Below are 19,925 nucleotides of genomic sequence, written 5' to 3' on the forward strand. Positions count from 1 at the left end.
TCGCCCATGCTGCAGTGCAGTGGCATGATCTCGGCTCACTGCAACCTCTTGCCTCAGCCTCCCAAGCAGCTGGGATTACAGGTGGCCGCCACAACCAGCTAATTTTTGTATTTTTAGTAGAGATGGGGTTTTGCCATGTTGGCCAGGCTGGTCTCAAACTCCTGCCCTCGAGTGATCCGCCCGCCTCTGCCTCCCAAAGTGCGGGGATTACAGGCATGAGCCACCACACCTGGCCTATCTATCTCATCTTAATGGGAACAGCTCCTTAGTTCTCGGCAAAGCGCCCCATACTGAGGCACACCATGAGGGCAGTAGCTCATCTCAGCTTTGCTGCAGGCAGCAAGTCAGGGAGGACAGGCAGGCTGCCTGGGAACTGTGCACCGTCAGCTTCCAGCAGGAACGCCACCAGTCTGCAGGCTCCCTGCCTTCCCTACATCTCTCTTCCTCCGTAAGATCCTGGGGTGTGCTCATCTCATCCCTCCATTTGGTCAAGTTTTTTTTTTTTTTTTTTTTTTTTTTTTTGAGACGGAGTCTCGCTCTGTCGCCCAGGCTGGAATGCAGTGGCGCAATCTCGGCTCACTGCAAGCTCCGCCTCCCGGGTTCCCGCCATTCTCCTGCCTCAGCCTCCCGAGTAGCTGGGACTACAGGCGCCCGCCCCTGCGCCCGGCTAATTTTTTCTATTTTTAGTAGAGACGGGGTTTCACCATGGTCTCAATCTCCTGACCTTGTGATCCGCCCACCTCGGCCTCCCAAAGTGCTGGGATTACAGGCGTGAGCCACCACGCCCGGCCCATTTGGTCAAGTTTTGCCCGTGAATGTGCAGGACCCGGGCAAGTTCACGGCCTATCCTGGAGAAGGGGGGAAGCAATGGCGTCAGCGAAGTTCCCTCACTGCTGTGACGGTGACGCTGGGGTCTTACCAGTGATGTTTGCGAGTTGTGACTCCAAACTTGGCAGTGCACTCATAGCAATAGGAGCCGTCGCACCATGGAGGCTCCTTGGACAGCATATCTGTAACACAAAAGGGAGAGGACTAGTCCCGTCAAACAGCAACTGCGCCAGGCAAGCCCCAGGGCTTAGAGGGAGCAAGGAAACAGACCAGGAAGTGCGGCCACCCACTGCCACATGACATAGGTGACGAAGGAGCAACAGGTTCTAAGTGGCTCAGGGCCAGCCTCCCAGAGGAGACTGGAGGATCAGCCCTTGCCCGGGAGACCTGGGGAGAAGGAAACAGTGGTCAACGAGGTGGACCAGCGGTGATGTCTGTGGGGGAAACACGTAGTCAGGGATGACTGGGACGGAAGGCACGGTAGGGAGGGAACAGAGACCACACAGCTAGAAAAACTGGCCAGGGGAACAGAGGATGGGACTAAGACAAGAGAAATTGAGGAGGCAGAATCTGTAAGACTCAGTGACTGAACACAAGTGTGGGATGTGAGAGGGAGCAGGCAGAACACACAGGTGATTTCCAGGCTTCTGAGAGAGTGCCTGAGTCTGCGGTGGGGCCACGGGCAGAGCAACCTACGAGAAAGAACCAAGTATTCACATCCAGGTTAGGAGTTACCAGTGCAGACAGGAATGACCATCACTTGGATTTACTGGCTGAACTCTCACTCTGTGCCAGGCACTGACCGCTCTATACAGAGAGGTCCACTGAGCTCACGGGGAGGGAGCAGCATGTGAATCCGTCAGTCCCTTCTGAGTACTGGGATGTGGGTGTGTCGCCGGCCCTGTGATGGGCACCAGTGCTGAGCTTTTAAAAGGCTAAGTGCATGGCAGAGGGAAGTTGCAGTGGACCAGGTGTCACAAACGCTGCCCTTCAACCTGGCTCTGCCACAGACCAGCTGTGCCCCCGGGCGGGTCCTGTGCATCGCCATCACATGGCTACCAGGGGTCTGAGCTTGTTTTCCTGTCTGTCTCTCCCCACTGTGGGTGATGACACAGCACAGGCACTCGAGGCGTTCTGATTCTGTCACCTCGGCAGGGAACAGAAAAGATTCACAAATATGAAATCAAGAGGGAAGCACTCCTTTCCACAAAAGGGACGCAGGGGAGGGAGAGCTGACAGGGGCTGGAGTCGTGGGCCATTCTGAAGGTTCTAGAGGATCTGGATCAGTCTCAAGAGGACAGGTGTGCAGATAAGTGGCCAGGAGACACAGGGAGGGGGGTGTGCTGGGGCATTTCCAGAAGGTTGTGGGACGTGGGAAATGAACAAGGCAGAGTGCTGTGAAAAGACTGTTCACAGCGACCTTCCCAACACTGCTCAAAAGTCCTTCACTTATTCAGAGAGCCAGTCGCAGCTACTGCCTGGAGACGAGCAGTTCTGATCGTAAGGCACCATGAGATTGAAAGATCGCCAGTACAATACATCGCGATGGTAACACTGAGATGCTGCTCGCACTGTAAGAGCAGAAAGCAGGCCACTCACCTAGAAGTCTAAACAGAAGCTGCTTGGTGGCGACCTGGTAGTTGAAAATGTTGACTCCCTGGTTGTTATTCACCCCGAGGCGAGCCCCCGACCGGACGATGGCGCGGCACAAGTTGGCATTCCCTTTCATGTATGCCAAGAGCAGCACTGGAAAACAAAAGCACACACAGGGCTCCTTCCCACCCGGCCCAGCCTGGCACCCACACGTGGAGGGCGGAAGACAGCCAAGGGCAGAACAGACTGCTGGCAGGACGTCTGTTCACGAAGTCCCCACAGACACACGGGGGCCCCGAGGCTCTGGAGGGACCTCTGTGGACAACCTGTAGCATCTTCCAATAAAGGATGTGGCCACGAGCCAAAGGATTCTAGAGCAGCTGCGGTTTCCGAGACGCAGTCTTTCCCGCGTGGAGCTTTGGCTGCAAGAGAGCTAAGGTCGCGCAGGTGGTGAGGGGTTCACCACGGAGGGAGTCATTACTGTGGTCTCAGGTGCCTTCCTCTGGCATGAAACACTGGTTTCTCCACAAAGATCAAAGCTCTTTTCACCCAATGTAACTAAATCTAAACCTATGAGTTGTGTACACATGGAGAAGAAAACTCAGTATTAGGACCATGTTCCAGAAAGTTCTTCCACCCCGTGGAGCCCGTGGGAACCCACACTCTGGCCAGGCCAACCTGCTGGCCCTCCCTACAAACAATTAGAGCTCACTGTGGCTCCCCTTTGCTGCCCTTTCCCAGACGCTAGGTTTACTGGGTTCCTTAAGTTCAACTCTGAAAATCGTACAATAACATGGGGGTTATTTTTCCCACTATCAAATGAGGAAGCAGGCCTATGAGGGAGGATGCACCCAGTCACCCTGCTAGAATGCGACAGGGCTAGGACAGGGCTAGGCATCTGCACCCAGGTCTCTGTAAACCGGGGGCCTAGACACGGAGCCCCTCCCTGCTGCCTGTTCCTGTTTACCTGCTCCCGGGCAAGGTGTGCTGAGTATGTGCTGCTCACTCCACCCCCAGGGGCTGACTCCTCTGAAGCTTAAACAACAATGCTCACGTAGCAAGGCCACCAACTCCTCTCAAGACCAAGAGAAAACAGTGAGAAAGGATGTGGTCCCATGTTAAGGTTCAGACAACCCCATGGTGACTCCATTTCTGCCAAGACCACAGAGGCGCTCTCTCTAGAATGGGTGAGTGAATGGGAATGCAGCAGCCACACAGCTGCGCGGAGGGCTCTGGGCTGGGATGAGAGATCTGGTTTTGTTTCATGGGGTTACTTTTCCTTACCCGAAAAACGGGGATACACCTATGTGCACTGCTTCCCTCATGGGGCTGCCGCGAGTCCTCGGCAAGAAAACGAACGCAGGAATCATCAGAAAAGCTAGGACACACGGCTGACCAGTGACCACGGGGACCCAGAGCAGCCGGGAGAGGCCTGGAGCCTCGGCATAAGAAGGCGCCCCGTGTTTCTGGGCAGTCTGCCACTTTCTCAAAGCATGCCAACACACACTCGAGCGCATCTCTTCCTTTTGAAGATCCTGTGAGATGCTCATACTTTCTTTCTCTGCTGGAATTTGGGAGCTTGGGTAGGGCCCTATTTGACTGGACAAAAGGCAAATGAGGGAAACAAAAACAGGTGGGCAGGCCTGTTTGGAGAAGGGTATGGATGGTTTCAGAGCGCTCGATGCACTTGAGATGTGACGGTGTCTAAAATCAGATCCCCAGACTCCGAGATGTGACAGTGACTAAAACCAGACACCCCAGACTCTGTGAGCTGTGACAGTGTCTAAAACCAGACACCCCAGACTCCGTGAGACGTGACAGTGATTAAAATCAGACACCCCAGACTCCGTGAGATGTGACGGTGTCTAAAATCAGATCCCCAAACTCCGAGATGTGAAAGTGACTAAAACCAGACACCCCAGACTCCGTGAGACGTGACGGTGTCTAAAACCAGACACCCCAGACTCCACAACAGGGCTCTGTAACTCACACTCAGAGGGCCCAACAGAACTGTTCTGCGAGCTGAATGCTCTCAGATAACGACGTGTGCCTGGGCTCTTGCTTTTCCCGGAAGCGGGGCGCGGCCTTGCTACGTACCCGTGCTGCCATCTGCGTCCGGCTTGTCCAGAGGGTACTCCGGCATGCATTCTAAGAAGAGATCAAAGATGGCCGCCGCGTTCTCCTTGCCGTATTGGCCCAAAATGTGCAGTGGTGACTGGCCTCTGATAAAACAAGTTGGAAAAGTTAGGAACGTATCTGCCATGGCCATCACACACAAAATAAACAGAATTTTCTGAACTCTGTGACGGTGGATACATCTAAAAGACATGCTGGGTTTACTGGGTTCCTTAAATTTAACTCTGAAAAGCATACAATAAGATGAGGGTTATTCTTCCCACCATCAGATGAGGAAGCAGGCCTATGTGTGACGCCCTGGTTTTGTGACGCCTGAAAAACAGGTAAGGAAAAGGAGGTTCTACAAAGTTTTTCTTTTTCTTATTTTGTATTTTACTGTAACCTAAGTGCATGCGTAACAAAAGTTTTTTTTTTTTTGAGACAGAGTCTCGTTTTGTCGCCCAGGCTGGAGTGCAGTGGCCGGATCTCAGCTCACTGCAAGCTCCGCCTCCCGGGTTCACGCCATTCTCCTGCCTCAGCCTCCCGAGTAGCTGGGACTACAGGCGCCGCCACCACGCCCGGCTAGTTTTTGTACTTTCGGTAGAGACGGGGTTTCACCGTGTTAGCCAGGATGGTCTCGATTTCCTGACCTCGTGATCTGCCCGCCTTGGCCTCCCAAAGTGCTGGGATTACAGGTGTGAGTCACTGCGCCCGGCCAAAAGTTTTTTTAAGAAGCATTTTTTATTAAAACAAAATACCAGTACCAAAAGTACCAAAATAAAGTACCCGAAGCTGGTGAGGGGCCCTAGTGGCCAGTTTTGCAGCCCCTACCCGGGGCTGACGGGAGGCACCAGCAACCAGCAGCTCTGAGCAGCAGGCCAGGCGCCGTGGGGCCTGTGCGGGCCCAGCACACTCACCTGAGATTAAAGGCTTCGGCGTCCACTGTGCACTCTGTCAGGAGAACCCGGATGTTGTTGAGCCGGCCGTGCATGACAGCAAGATGGAGAGCTGGGAAGTAAATCCTCTTACTGTGCAGGCCCAGAAGCACACGCAGAAAACTCACCACTCCCCTCCACAGACCTCTCTGTAAACAGGACCTGGCCACAGCAGCGACCGGCCACACACAGCCACCCTTTCTGGTCTTCACCACCCTCAAGGATGTGTCACAAATGCAATCTCACGCCTGCTCTGTGCTGTGCTTTCTGCTTCGGCAGTTACCCAAAGGTGAGATTTAATAGTTTCCCAAGGAGGCAGTGCAGGCTTCCAGGGCTCAGACGGGGAGGCTGCCCAAGGCCTGGACAGTCGCAGGCTGGACGCCCTACCCAGAGCACTTCCTGTCACAGCTTTCTCCTGTAGAAGCCAAGCTTCCCGGGGGAGCAGACCCAAGGGTGCACTGCACCCACCCCTAGAATGGAGGGATAGTTCAAGCCACTAAGGAATGACTGGGAGTTACCATTGTTTCCATTCTCATCCACGGCAGCAAAGTCCACGCCATTCTCCAGGAGGACTGAGCAGATGGTGGGCAGGTCCTGCTGGGCAGCAAGATGAAGGGCAGTCTGGCGATGCTTGGTTAATTCATTCACTTTGGCTCCTGCAAGAAGCTGTTGAAGTTCATTACATGAACAGTCAGTCTCTCTGCCACAATCAAGATCCCCCTTGTGGGGGCCAAGTCTGCTTGTCTTCTGACACCCACAGAGGCTGATGGCCTGCCCTGCTGACAGAGCTGGGAGCATAAGGGCTTCACACATACCCCTGCTGAAGCAGAAACCGCAAAACCTGTGCCAAGGGCAACTTGGCAATTACCTATCAAAATGTTAACCAGCCATTCCTTGGAACACAGAAACTCCACTTCTAAGGCTTTCGTATACAAAACTGTGTAAGACTGCAGTGATGTTCACTGTGCTATGTAAGGGTGTCTACTGCTTGTAATAGGAAAGCCTGATGGCAAAGGGGTTTGGTTGTAAAAATTGTAATAGATACAAACAATAGAGTAAGATGATAAATATTTATCGATTAACATGGAAAGATGTTGATAACAAGTATGTTTAAAAAGCCTCGCAATTTAGAAGACAGTACGATTCCATCTGGGGAAGGCAGAGCTCTGTGTACACACAAGCGTGCACGCACACGGGCACTTGCAAGGTGTTTCAGAGCATAAACGCCACACTCGGAAGAGCTGGGGTCAAAGGGAGACACGCTCTGTTTCATCTCCTTCCATGCTTGGAGTTTTTCCACAGTGAGTATGCACTATTTCACTACTGTTTTCTGTTTATTATTTCTTGAGACAGCAACTTGCTCTGTCACCCAGGCTGGCGTGCAGTGGTACCATCATAGCTCACTGCAGCCTTGAACGCCTGAGCTTAGATGATCGTCCCACCTCAAGCCTCCTGAGTAGCTAGGACCACAGGCATGTGACCCTATACCTGGTAAAAAAAAAAAAAAAAAAAAAATCTGTAGAGAGGAGGTCTTGCTATGTTGCCCAGACTGGTGTCAAACTCCTGGCCTCAAGTGATCCTCTCAACTTGGCCTCCCAAAGTCCTGAGATTACAGGCATAAGCCACTGCGTCCAGCCTGTTTTTTCAAAGAAAGAACACAGGCCGGGTGCAATGGCTCAGGCCTGTAGTCTCAGCATTTTGGGAGACTGAGGCGGGCAGACTGCTTGAGCCCAGAAGTTCAAGACCAACCTAGGTAACATGGTAAAACCTCGTCTCTACAAAAAATTTAAAAATTAGCTGGGCACAATAATGGTGTGCACCTGTAATTGCAGCTACTCGGGAGGATGAGATGGGAGGATTGATTGAGCCTGGCAAGTCAAGGCTGCAGTGAGCTATGATCAGGTCACTGCACTCCAGCCTGGGCAACAGAGCAAGACCATGTCTCAAAAAACAAAAAAAAGAAAAAAAGGGACACAAAGAATTACAGAATCGAAACAGCAGGTGGGACCTTTACATGATGCCCTATTCATTTAGTATTTGAAGTTCATCATCCTCTTTCCGAAAAAGATTAAAAAACAGTTGCTGTAAACAGAAAATACCTGTAGTCTGTAGTCAGAACCCAATTTGCCGCTCCTGAGGTGAAAGGCCACCCCTGGTTCCTCCGCGTGCACGGGCCCTGCCTCTGGGAAAATCTAGGCGCTGGTTAGCTGCTCGGTTAGGACCCTGACTTCTAAATCCCAGCCTCCTCAGAACTCTGGACGCCCAGTCTCACCACTGATCGGTAAGACATATGAGTGGATATGGGACTGTCAATACAGGGCGTCTCACAGACGCATATTCATGGGCCCTGGTGCTATGTTAGGGATCATCACTGGCCCCACAGCTGGTTAACTGGGAGGAGAGAGGTAGGGAAGGGGTTTCAGTATGAACAGGTTCAAACAGGATGCAGCATCAATTCAAAGAGAAAGGAACACGTGGACACTGGAAAACCCGCTGTTTCTAGTGTTTCTGGGCGCTCCTATCATCTGTCATGCCGGGCCCCAGGAAGGCAGGAACCTTGGTCAGGGACAGTAGATGTCCTTCCGCCCTACAGAGGCATAAAGACTGATGAACACGAGGCTGATTCCCTACGACTTTGGGACCCAGCTCCGCCTCCCTGGCTGCTTCTCCCACATCCAGTCTGTTCCCGGCATCGTCAGATCCACCTCTCCTCATTCCTCAGTTCACACTCACTTCCACAGCCTCCCCACGGTCTAGTCCCCGGTGAGCCCGCCCCACACCTGTGTGTCTCACTCTCAAGGCGCCTCCTTCAAACGCTGCCTCAGCTCAAACACAATCAAGTCACAAGGCTTCTCTAAAAAGTACTCTTCAGAAACAGTTACACCAAGGCAGCAAGGCTGCTCAGGTGCCCTGGCGGCCAGTTCCACGGCACGCGTCGGGGACTGACGGGAGGGACCAGCGACAGCCGGCTCTGAGGAGCAGACCAGATGGGGAGGCCCTGGCTCAGCTCTGGCCTTGTTCTCTCAGCTCGGACACTTACAGTGGTTTCTCCACTGCCGAAAACATACTGGCTGCTCACAGTTTTCGTCTGAAATGTGACACCCACGTTCTGTTTTCTGCCTGCCTCTCTACCCACAGCTCTTTCAACTCTCCTACAACTTCTACCAAATTTTCCTACATAAAACACACCACATGCACTTCCGGATCTCCATATCTCGGCTGAGACCCTTCCGTGCCCGGGTGGTGTTATGTTATACTGGAAAAAGCAGGCTTTGGAGTCCAGTGCCAAGGCTAAACTCCAACACTACTAGCTTACATAGCCTTAGGGGGTAAAACTCTTTCTCGGCCTAAATTTTCTCCTTCGTAAAATGTAAAACATTTCTCATACCCCACTGTGGTTTTGAAAATTAAGAGAGCTCACTTCAAAGTCCCAGCTGAATGCCTGACAGAGAAGAGAAGCGGGTCTCCGCTTCCTCTGTGCTGCCGCCCTGCCTCTGCCGTCGAAACCCTGCCTTCCGGCAGGGCCCCATCTAGCATCTGGCAGCCCACGCAGCCCAACAGGGCGCTCAGGACATGCAGCCCTTGACACCATCTCTCTGAGTGCACCGGCCTTGCTCCCCAAATTCACACTGGCCTTTCACCACACCGGGCAAAGCACCTGTGAAGAGATTCTGCACAAGCTCTACACTATGCTTTGACAACGTATTATTACACACAGTATTTCTGTGTCACTTACCAAATTGCGGACAATCATTTCTGAGCCTGCTTGGACAGCGAGGTGCAGGGGGGTCAACTTGGAGGCATCCTGGACTCTTGAATTTACATTAGCGTGGACACTTATCAAGAACAGCACACTTTCAATATCAGAATTCTGAACTGCCACATGAAGGAAATTCCGGCCCTTGTTATCCACCTACAGCAACAGGTGCAAAGCAAAAGATTAGTTCCCTTTTAAGAGTACCTCCTGAGCTTCATCTGCAAGCTGAACTGACCACTGGAGAGGTCACGATGGAGACCTTCCCTCAGTCTTAGGAAACCCCCTCCCAAGAATGAACACGAAACGCCATCCCCCAACCCCACCCACAGACCCGCTCTACACATCTGTGCACAGAAGCAGGTGTGCATAGCCACACCCACATGGTCAGGGGAAGGGAGCTGCTGCAGTAACCCATGCTGCCCGGGCAGCCTCCTGTAGTAGGAACTGGATGGGGAAAACCAAGAAAAAGACAATCTGAAGGATAGGGAAATGAAAGCGCCAAGATATCAGGATACTCACGGAGAGGCAAAGATGGAGACAAGCGTTGGAAGTCTCTTTGCTTTGGCTAAAACAAGTGCCCAGCATCCTAATGCCCCAGCGGCACTGCCAGCCTGACCCGAGCAGTCAAACAAAGGCTTCAGAAACGTGGAGACAGGGCCAGGCGCGGTGGCTCAAGCCTGTAATCCCAGCACTTTGGGAGGCCGAGACGGGCGGATTACGAGGTCGGGAGATCGAGACCATCCTGGCTAACATGGTGAAACCCCGTCTCTACTAAAAAATACAAAAAAAATCTAGCCGGGCGCGGTGGCGGGCGCCTGTAGTCCCAGCTACTGGGGAGGCTGAGGCAGGAGAATGGCGGGAACCCGGGAGGCGGAGCTTGCAGTGAGCTGAGATCCGGCCACTGCACTCCAGCCTGGGCGGCAGAGAGAGACTCCGTCTCAAAAAAAAAAAAAAAAAAAAAAAAAAGAAACGTGGAGACAGTTTCCTCTTTTACTGAGCTACAAGACTACACACCATGCGGGAGGGAGCCAACAGCAAGTCACAGGCTTCACTCCACTGATAGAAACCCAGCAGAGCTCAACGAAATCAACCACACCGTAGACTGGAGTTCCCAGAGCTGTCTTAGCATGTGTGTGGCGGCGGCAGTGAGCGAGACCCCAGTGCTGCACACACGGCACACGGCTTCACAGGCCACACAGCCACAGCACATGCCAGTCCCGCAAGCAGCGGATCTGCAAAGCGCTTGGATCGACAGTCCAGTTTCACACTGGAGAGAAGAAACGGGAGGGGCCACTTCACACCACCTGAGAAATGTGGTCACCACCTACACAATCCAGTCACACTTGCGAAAATGCTGAAGACAGGTGGCGTACAGAAGCCTAAGACACCAAGCAATCATCTCCACCCACGCGAGGATTCCACTTCATCCGGGTCCCAAGTCTGCATCTCCCCTTCATGAGTGGCTATTTCCAAACGCTGCCAGTATTCTAGGTGCTGGCTGGAGAGTCAGGTTCCCGCAGGACCGGCCTGACAGACCCCTCCCCATTCCCACTCAGACCAGCTGTTACTGTCATTTCCCGCCCAGTTGGTTGTTGCAGATCCACAGTTCACCATCCACATTTAGCAGCTGGTAAAGCACCACAAAGAACAAGGACAGCTGAGCCTGCTGAGTAACTGAACTCCTCCAAAGCACTCAGGAAGTTGCCCCAACACCACAATGCAAGCTCTTTAAAAGACACTCCTTACTAGGACAGTTGACCATCCTAGCAAAAGCAAAGAATGAGCTCGGCTGTACACGCCACAGACTTCCTACGATGGAGCCCACTGCCTCCGCTTCCGTCTCCGCCTGGCATTGTCAGGCACTGACATACCGGCAGAGGAGCCAGATCTCCTCCTGCACTGATGGGACATCTCAGCAGCCACATTCTAGGGCAGGGAGGACAATTTCCAACCGAAGTTCTTTCCAGGAAGAGCCATGTTTAGTTGGTGACATCTGTCTAGTCTCCAGCTTCCGCGGAGCCCAGGACCATGTGGAGAATGCTGGGTGTCCTCACTCACCTGCTCAGCAGCCCCGGACTCTCGTTTGAGGATGGCCTCGGCTGACTTGTTGTTCTTGAAAGTCATGGCACAGGCAAACGGGGTCAGCCCTTGTCTGTCTCGCACGTTCAAATGGATATCGGGGTGAGAAACCAACAGCTGAATGATGACGCCGTGTTGGCTGCTGATGGCCACGTGGATGGGGGTTCTTCCTTCTGCATCCTATGGAACAAGGCACAGAATTTAATGTTCAATTGCAAGATAAAACTCAGGAAAAATATGAAGGGGTATAACTTTTAAATCAAATTTCAGTTATGAGACTCGATCAACACTCCCACCCTGTGTTTGACTCAGCTGTTAAAGACGCCAAAGAGAAATGACTAAAAGTCACTTCCTGTTACACCACGTTCCAGCGACCCAGTGGTGACCGTGGACCCGGCACACACCCGTGTTTCAGATCTGCAGTGAGTCTCCGCTCTAAGCCACCACTCCTTATCTGGCTGCAGGGCCTTAGATATCAATCTGCACAGGCTCGAATGTTGAAAAGCATCAAAGGGCGTAACTCAGGGGTGCTCCAGTGAGCTACCAGGATGTTCTCCTAAATACAGTATGCAATTTGGGACTAAACTCTCAGTGGAAATCTGTAACTAAGGGCCAATAGGAGGCAAACAGAAAGAGCTGAAACAAATCTTCCTCCTGCTGTAGTAAGGACAAAGGCCCAGAGAAGCACAGTCAGCCTGAAATCATGAACACTGCAAGGGAGGCCGTGTGTTCATGAAGAAGCAGCGCCTGGAACTGGGCACTGTGCGAGGTCCTTTGCCATAGGAGGAGGCTTCCCTCATGCCGGAGCTACATCTATCTCCCTGGAAAACAGAAACGACATACCTGTGCATTCACGTTGGCACCAAACTCCAGAAGACACTGTACCGTCTCTTCCAGCCCCCAAGAGGCTGCCAAATGCAAAGGGGTCTGCCCATCTCTAGCCTCTTCCTCTCCTTCTCCGTTAGTGCCTGGTTGTCTGGGACTATTCACGTCACAGCCACTGAAGGGAATGGGGAAATGTAAAACACGCCGCGCTTGGACCCGGCCTACAGGCATGCTGATCACAAATGTAGAGCAGCAGCCTCATCCAACCCAACAACGTCTGCTGTGGCCGGGTCTGAGTCCTTAGTCCCTGGCCTCAAATACCAGAGTCGGGGTTCCACTCTCATAGATTCTTCTGTGACTGGTCTTGGGGGTGGGCAACCCGGGCATCAGAATTGTTAGAAACTCCCCAGGGGGATATGCATACATTTAAAGTCTGAGAACAAGCTGGACGCAGTGGCTCATGCCTCTAATCCCATACTTTGGGAGGCCGAGGTGGGTGGATCAACTCAGGTCAGGAGTTCACGTCCAGCCTGGCCAACATGACGAAACCCCCTCTCTACTAAAAACATAAAAATTAGCCGGGCATGGTGGTGCACGCCTGTCATCCCAGCTATGCAGGAAGCTGAGGCAGGAGAATTACTTGAACCCAGGAGGTGGAGGTGGCAGTGAGCTGAGATCGCGCCACTGCACTCCAGCCTGGGTAACAGAGTGGGACTTCATCTCAAAAATAAAAATAGAAAATACAAAAAGAAAGTTTGAAAACCATAAAGTTTGAGCCAGGCGTCGTGGCTCACGCCTATAATCCCAATACTTTGGGAGGCTGAGTCGGGTGGATCATGAGGTCAGGAGATTGAGATCATCCTGGCTAACAAAGTGAAACCCCGTCTCTACTAAAAATATTAAAAAAAAATTAGCCAGGTGTGGTGGGCGCCTGTAGTCCCAGCGCTGAGGCAGGAGAATGGCGTGAACCTGGGAGGCGGAGCGTGCAGTGAGCCGAGATGGCACCACTGCACTCCAGCCTGGGTGACAAAGCAAGACTCTTGTCTCAAAAAAAAAAACAAAAGAAAACCATAAAGTTTGAAAACCACTGCTGTAAAGGCTTCCTGAATAACCTTGGCTCCCACACATCCCACACTCCGAGGGGGCCACAGAGTCTGTTAGGACTCACACACCGTGGTGGGGTCCTGCAGAGACCATCTGGTCTCCCCAGCCGTAGCCTCCTGCTTCACGGTCTGAACTGGTCCGCCATGACTACAGGAGCTCAGGCAGCTCCCAAAGCAGGACGCTGACTTAAGCTTTCAGCTTCTTTGACCCAGGCCTGTGAGTTCTTCCTGTCACAAGGGACCCTGGCTCCTGGCTGACTTGACATGACAGAACAGTGACTCTCTGATAACCTTAACTGCGAAAGTCAAGCCGGCTACTGGTATGCCAAGACTGTAGATGGATTTAAAAAGGAAAGAGCCAGTTTGCAACAAGCGCACTAAAACGGTTTGGAGAGATGCTGGGGACTCTGACCTGCGGATGAGAAAGCAGGCGGTGGGCTCGTTGTTTTCATCAATGGCTCTGTGCAGGAGCGTCTGAAGGCATCCGCCAGGTCCTGGACCCCAGCACGTGGCATCACAGCCATGTCTGACCTGCAGAAAAACGTAGTTATTCACAAACACTGCTGAGCAAAGGCAAACAGTTTTACTACCAAGTCTGAGCTCTATGTATAGCATTAAATCCATTTTCGGATAAGATACAGTTAATTAAATGATAATTACTTTAATCTGTATCACTCATTAGTTTTACAAACACTAATTAAAATTTGCTGTGTGCAAGTTCTTGCACTAGGTCCTGTGGGACAGACTTGGGAAGTATCAACAAGTTACGTTTAATTTGTGTCCTTTAGAGCTGAGTTCCAGAAGGGACAGAAAACACAAAGTGTCAGTGTACACCAACCGGTCCTAAGTAACACACCTGTAACAGGTAAGCTCAACAACTAGCTAAAATCCCCAGGTGCGTAACGCCTTCATACCACACTGCAGGCCCTTTGGAGAGCTGAACCAGAACGTGCAGGTTTGCCTCCACTTTTGGGGCCTGTCTGGCAAACAAGGGTGATAAACCTAAGACTGAGGAAATTATCACTATGGTGATAATGAGGACACCCCACAGCAAATCAGCCAAGCCCAGGAGAGGGCTCCTGAGGAAATGCCGCCATTCTCTCGCTGCTTGTTGGTTTTCTTGGTGAAGACAACCTAAAAACAAAAGTGTTGGCCGAGACCACGTTGAACTGCAAGTTTCTTTAACGTGACTTGCGACTGCTTGTCCTTGTCCCACTATGTTACTTGGCAGATCTCCTGCTCCTGTGACAGCTACGCAGGCACCAGCTCCGCCCGACACAGTGTCTCCCCCATCTGTAAGCAGAGGCTAAGGCTGTGCTTGTCTTACCAGAGTGGACGCGATGTCCTCCAGACTGTTCGCCAGGGCCAGCCACAGCGGGGGGTTCCCCTTCTCGTCTGGCACAGACATGTCTGCTCCTCGGGTGCATATGGCATCGACCACGAGTGGAAGCTGGTTTCTGATGGCCAGCTGGAGGGCCGTCTCCCCGTCCCGAGTCCTGCTAGGACAGGCACACCCAAACCAACATTTGTAGTTGAGGCCAAAGCACAGAAGGTGCCCTTCCGGGCATTCCAGAGCCCAGCTTCTTCCGTACCCTGATCATATTCACTCACAGGCATGAAATATTTTCTCAGGGAAATTAATGTGAAAACAGTGTCTGTTCATTCTGCCTTTTTAGAACACATAACCGTGTCATCTTACTGCCTCTCGAAGATAACACCCCAGCGTGGTGAATTCTTAGAGAACGACAGTCACTTTTTAGAGCCGTTTAATACGATGCCACCCAAGAACCCAGCTGACAGCCCTTCCTTCCCCCGCTCAGTCATTCAGAGTCCCTGGAGATCAAGGGGAGTTCTTTTGAAAATACAACCACAGTAACATTGGACTCCATGTCATGTCTTTTTCCCCCTCAAGCCTTACTGGTGGCTCATTTGTTGGAACGTTCTTCACTGTAACTGAAATTCCTTGTTAAAAACTGATTTTAGGCCGGGCGCGGTGGCTCACGCCTGTAATCCCAGCACTATGGGAGGCCGAGGTGGGCGGATCACGAGGTCAGGAGATCGAGACCAGCCTGGCCAACGTGGTGAAACCCCATTTCTACTAAAAGCACAAAAAATGAGCCAGGCGTGGTGGCGGGCACCTGTAATTCCAGCTACTTGGGAAGCACAAGAAACGCTTGAACCCAGTAGGCGAAGGCCGCAGTAAGCTGAGACTGCACCACTGTACTCCAGCCTGGGCAAGAGTGAGATCCTAACTCAAAGAAAAAAAAAAAAAACCCTGACTTTAGATTGTTTTTCACAATGAGACTTGTGCAATACTGTGCGCTGGTCCTGAAAGGTTCAGACAAGAGCAAAGGACAGTCCTTTTCTCCATTACAATCAAGACTTTTGATGATTTTGTGACAACACTGAGTTTGTGTGTTTTTAGAGCTATTGTTTCCCTTCCTCTATCTAATATGAAACAAAAACACTTCTACAAGCGAGGCTGTGCTTTTGACATCTCAATTAATTGTTACCTGGTGTTACAGTGGAGAGTGCGGCTTCGTCCTACCTGACATTTATATCTGCCTGGTGCTCCAGGAGGAACAGTGCGCTCTTGCTGTCCTGCCGCTGTATGGCCATGTGCAGCAGGGTCTGCCCATCGGACATGGTGTCATTGATGGAGGCCCCAGAGCCCAGCAGCTGGGCTGCGATTGTGTGCATGCCTGGGAAAGAAACAAGCCCCGATGTCATCCACGCTCAGCGTTTCCCGCTTCCTCAACATCTTACTACAACAGACATACCCTCTCAACTTCTCAAAGCCAGCAGTTTTCCACTGGATCTAACAGGCTTAACTCAAACAGAAAGGTTATTTCATAACCAAATGATTAGCTCACTCTCCTCTTTCTCGCTCCGTCGCTCCCGCCCAGCCCTGCCTCAGACAGCTGTCTGTCTGCAGACGTGATGGCCCCGGCACGGCCTTACCAGTCCATAATGCCAGGCCCAGCACAGTCTGGTCTCGGGAATCTTTGAGGCTGAAGTCCGGAATGATTTGCAAGTTGTTGGTGGCATGAAGAGCATTGGCTAAATGTTTTTAAAAAGAAAAGAATATTTGAGTTCACCATCTGTGGATCCCATTTAAAGCATTCAGTAGAGTAAGAACTCAGTTTCAAACTAACTGTTGGGTATAATACGATGAATGCTACAAAAAGAGAGTAGATAAATCTTGTCAGGACTCGAAGCCCAGAAATCTGATATTTTGGAGCAAAACTTACGGGGAAAATGAATCTTTTTTAAAGCTTAAAACACTGACTCTTCACATAAGGAAAACGGACTCCATTATGGAAACACACTTGGTTACTAAAAAGACTAAACCAACGCCCCGATGGTGTTTCCTAATATGTAATCTTAAAACTTTCCTCCTACAGTCTTAAAACTTCTGTGAGGACCAGAAAAAGGGCGCACAGTACCTGAAACCCCACCTCCCTCCAAAAAGACAATGCTAAAAAACCACTGTCCTTAACAAGGATTGAGGCAAGAGCAAAATAAACCTCAGGACAGGAAAGAGAAGGCATGAGGAAGACCTTCTGAGGGAAACGGCCCCTCTGTCCCGCAGGGGCTGCCCTTGGCCCCTCTCTCACGGGGTGCCTGCCACAGCAGGGTTCTCCCAGACAGTGCTCACACCGAGGCGCAGCTTTGCTTGACCTACACTAAACGGCCTGGAGAAATACTCAAGTAAGACAGACGGCAGAATCGAAAGTTCTACCAGCTTAACCTAACAAGTGAATTGGGCAGGCCCCATCCTGAAAACACACACAGGGAAGCAGCAGTCAAGAGCCAGACTACATGCTTCTCTAGTTTGACCTGAAAGGATTTTTCGGGAGTAAGAAACTAGCTATACGAAACTCACCAACAGAAGAAACATCAACTCTGTAACTAACGATCCTAAACCGCTGTCCCCAAGTCAAAATGATGGACAGTATTCCCACGTACTTACCTTTCTGCTCCAGGATGACAGACACCACGTCCGGATGGTTATAGGCGATGGCCATGTGCAGCGGTGTCTGCAGATAGATGCTGTCCGCCAAGCTGGTCAGGGGTGCAGCCTCCTTTGGCAAAGGTAGAGCTTCCTCCGTCTGCAGGTTTGGGTTGGCACCTTGCTGCAGCAGCTCTGCAGTGAGGTTGGCCAGGCCATGCCGACACGCTGTGTGCAACGGGGTTTCTCCCTGAATGGAAACAAATGGCCGCAATCTGAGCACTCACAGGAATTCCCTTCACGAAGGGAGCATGGCAGCCTGAGAGAAAAAACTCGGGTCCTGGGCTCATCCTGTCGCCAGCTGACCCTCCTGATTTCTGTTCTTCTTCTCCTGAGCCATCATCGCTCTCAGTATCTTTTTTCTTTCTTTTTTTGGTTTTGTTTGGAGACGAGTCCCGCTCTGTTGCCCAGGCTGGAGTGCAGTGTCAAGATCTCGGCTCACTGCAACCTTTGCCTCCTGGGTTCATGCAATTCTCCTGCCTCAGCCTCCTAAGTAGCTGGGATTACAGGCATGCGCCACCACACCCAGCTAACTTTTGTATTTTCAGTACAGACAGGTTTCACCATGTTGGCCAGGCTGGTCTCGAACTCTTGACCTTTTGATCCACCCGCCTCAGCCTCCCAAAATGCTGGGATTACAGGCGTGAGCCACCGTGTCTGGCCTATTTTTTTTTTTTTTGAGGTGGAGTCTCGCTGTGTTGCCCAGGCTGGACCCAAACTTCAAGCCTCAAGCAGTCCTCTTGCCGCAGCTTCCCAAATAGCTGGGGTCACAGGCGTGAGGTACTGCGCCTGGTTCCACCCTTCGTTTCTTCAGTGTCTTCCCCAAGCACCTTCTGAAAGCTAGCTTCTTGACTTCACCTCCTAGGTCCTCCTTAACCGCCCTTTGCTTTGCTTCATAACTCTTTTTTTCTAATTCTAAAAATAATATATGCTTATTATGACAGAACAATAACAAGCTACAAGTGTCACCAAAATAAACAGTGCAAGCGGGAGAGCCGCGCAGCCCCCACGCGGGAGCGAGGCACCGGCGATCAGCAGCCTCGACACGGTGGCCGTCGCTGCTTCCGCAGCTCCTCACTTGCACTCCGTTTCTGTGGCCTGCTTGCATCAATCTCATCTTGAACTCTGATCAAGACCTCCTTCCCCTACTTTTAAAAGTTAAAAATTATTTTTAATGGGTATTACCGGTACCTGATGCAATATTTAAAAAGAAGTTTCCTCTCACATTTGGAACCATTATTACCAGTTTCATGTTTCTCTCCATTGACAGAATACTCCTAGGAAAATGCATGTGTGCACATGCTTAAGCATTTCGGCATGTCTAAAGTGTATGTCCGTATGTATACACACACACTGGAGTTTTCCCACCCAAACAAGTGGAAATGAACAGAACATACCACTCTGCTTGCATACGGCGCCTGCTCTCATCAGAGCTACACATCATCATCATGGAGAGGTGAGAACTCTCCAAGGCTTACTGTAAAAAACAGCAAGATCCCTGGCAGTGATGTTTACAACTAACTGATCATAACCAGTTACAGATTCATTTGTTCCTTCACAGCCACTGCTTCACTTGACTAGCCTTAAAAAAAAAGAAAAAAAAAAGCAAGCTCCTACCTCCTCCTTTTCCCTCAAAAAATTATCCTTTCCCAGCAGGAGTCACTTTTAACTATTCCAGCTGGGTTTTGTAAATCTCCGTATTTCTAACTAATATGTTTTTATTGCTGCCTCTTGATTTTCCAGCTTTGAACATTATCTGCGGGACTCCCCACCGTGGCAGATAAGGATTGAGTGCTTTTACGCCTTGACCCAGAGCGCGCGCTTCCCACCCAAATCCTCCCCATACAGGGGAACCGTAATTGTAGTGTGAGCCCTCCCAAGTATTTCTTCTTCCTCTTCCTCCTTCTCTCCCCCACCTTCCTCAGGGCTGTCTCCTGTTCCAGACCTTCTTCCTGCACATTCTCACTGGGTGTGCTGATCTACTCCACGGCTTCTGCCATTATCTACAAGCAGGAGACTCTCAAACCCAGGCCTCCAGCCCCATTTCTGCATCTTATTTTCCCACAGCCTGTTAGACATCCCTACCTAAATGTTGAGAAATTTAGAAATCACAGTGGAATTTACTCCCCCCACTCAGGTTCCTCCTCCTGGCCAGCTTCCTCTTTTCTCACGGCTTCGCCACAGTAATTGTTTTTTTAAGTTCGTCCTTCGGTGTCCTTGGGGTACCGGTGGTTTCTGGTTCCACAGATAAGTTCTTGAGTGGAGATTTCTTAGATGTTAGCACACCCACCACCTGAGCAGGGGACACTGCGCCCAGCATCCCCCTTTTATCCCCACCGCCCTCCCAAGCGGCCCCTCCGAGTCCCCGAATTCCACACGCCATCCCTGCACGGCAGCAGCTGGAACGGTTCTCTTGCCCTCGCTCCCGGGAGCCTGAAGCACGCGTGTGGTATAGACTGACTCTGCAATTCCTGCGGAACCTGTTCCTTTGGATCCCAATGCAGCGTGAGAGGACAGCACAGGTCGCTGCTTGTCAAGATGATTCCCACTTGGCTCCAGCCTGGGCTCCACGGCACACCCACCATGCCAGCCATCCCAGGCAGCTTTCTCAGCTCCAGAAGAATCGTACTACTTGTCTGCCCAAAACCCTCCAATGGCTCTTCTGTTCCCACAGGATA

The 19,925-nt window shown here is 51.4% G+C and overlaps 1 protein-coding gene across 4 annotated transcripts in view; it reads right to left on the bottom strand.

The window, feature by feature from the left end:
• Positions 1-19,925, bottom strand: part of LOC105472114 (ankyrin repeat and FYVE domain containing 1) — a 95,994-nt gene that overhangs the window by 4,607 nt on the left and 71,462 nt on the right. For 3 of the 4 annotated variants that reach the window (XM_071082171.1, XM_071082170.1, XM_071082172.1), the window contains exons 12-24: positions 17,209-17,437; positions 16,197-16,295; positions 15,784-15,937; positions 14,563-14,734; positions 13,648-13,766; positions 12,151-12,307; positions 11,287-11,487; positions 9,208-9,384; positions 5,990-6,137; positions 5,454-5,544; positions 4,519-4,643; positions 2,428-2,574; positions 920-1,010 (exon numbers count right to left, since the gene is read on the bottom strand). In XM_071082171.1, the coding sequence (XP_070938272.1) occupies positions 920-1,010; positions 2,428-2,574; positions 4,519-4,643; positions 5,454-5,544; positions 5,990-6,137; positions 9,208-9,384; positions 11,287-11,487; positions 12,151-12,307; positions 13,648-13,766; positions 14,563-14,734; positions 15,784-15,937; positions 16,197-16,295; positions 17,209-17,437 (1,910 nt within the window). The remainder of the gene's footprint in view (positions 1-919; positions 1,011-2,427; positions 2,575-4,518; positions 4,644-5,453; positions 5,545-5,989; positions 6,138-9,207; positions 9,385-11,286; positions 11,488-12,150; positions 12,308-13,647; positions 13,767-14,562; positions 14,735-15,783; positions 15,938-16,196; positions 16,296-17,208; positions 17,438-19,925) is intronic. The other variant, XM_011725095.3, reaches the window with a different exon arrangement.

The sequence above is a fragment of the Macaca nemestrina genome, chromosome 17 (genome assembly GCF_043159975.1).
Source record: "Macaca nemestrina isolate mMacNem1 chromosome 17, mMacNem.hap1, whole genome shotgun sequence".
NCBI lineage: Eukaryota > Metazoa > Chordata > Mammalia > Primates > Cercopithecidae > Macaca > Macaca nemestrina.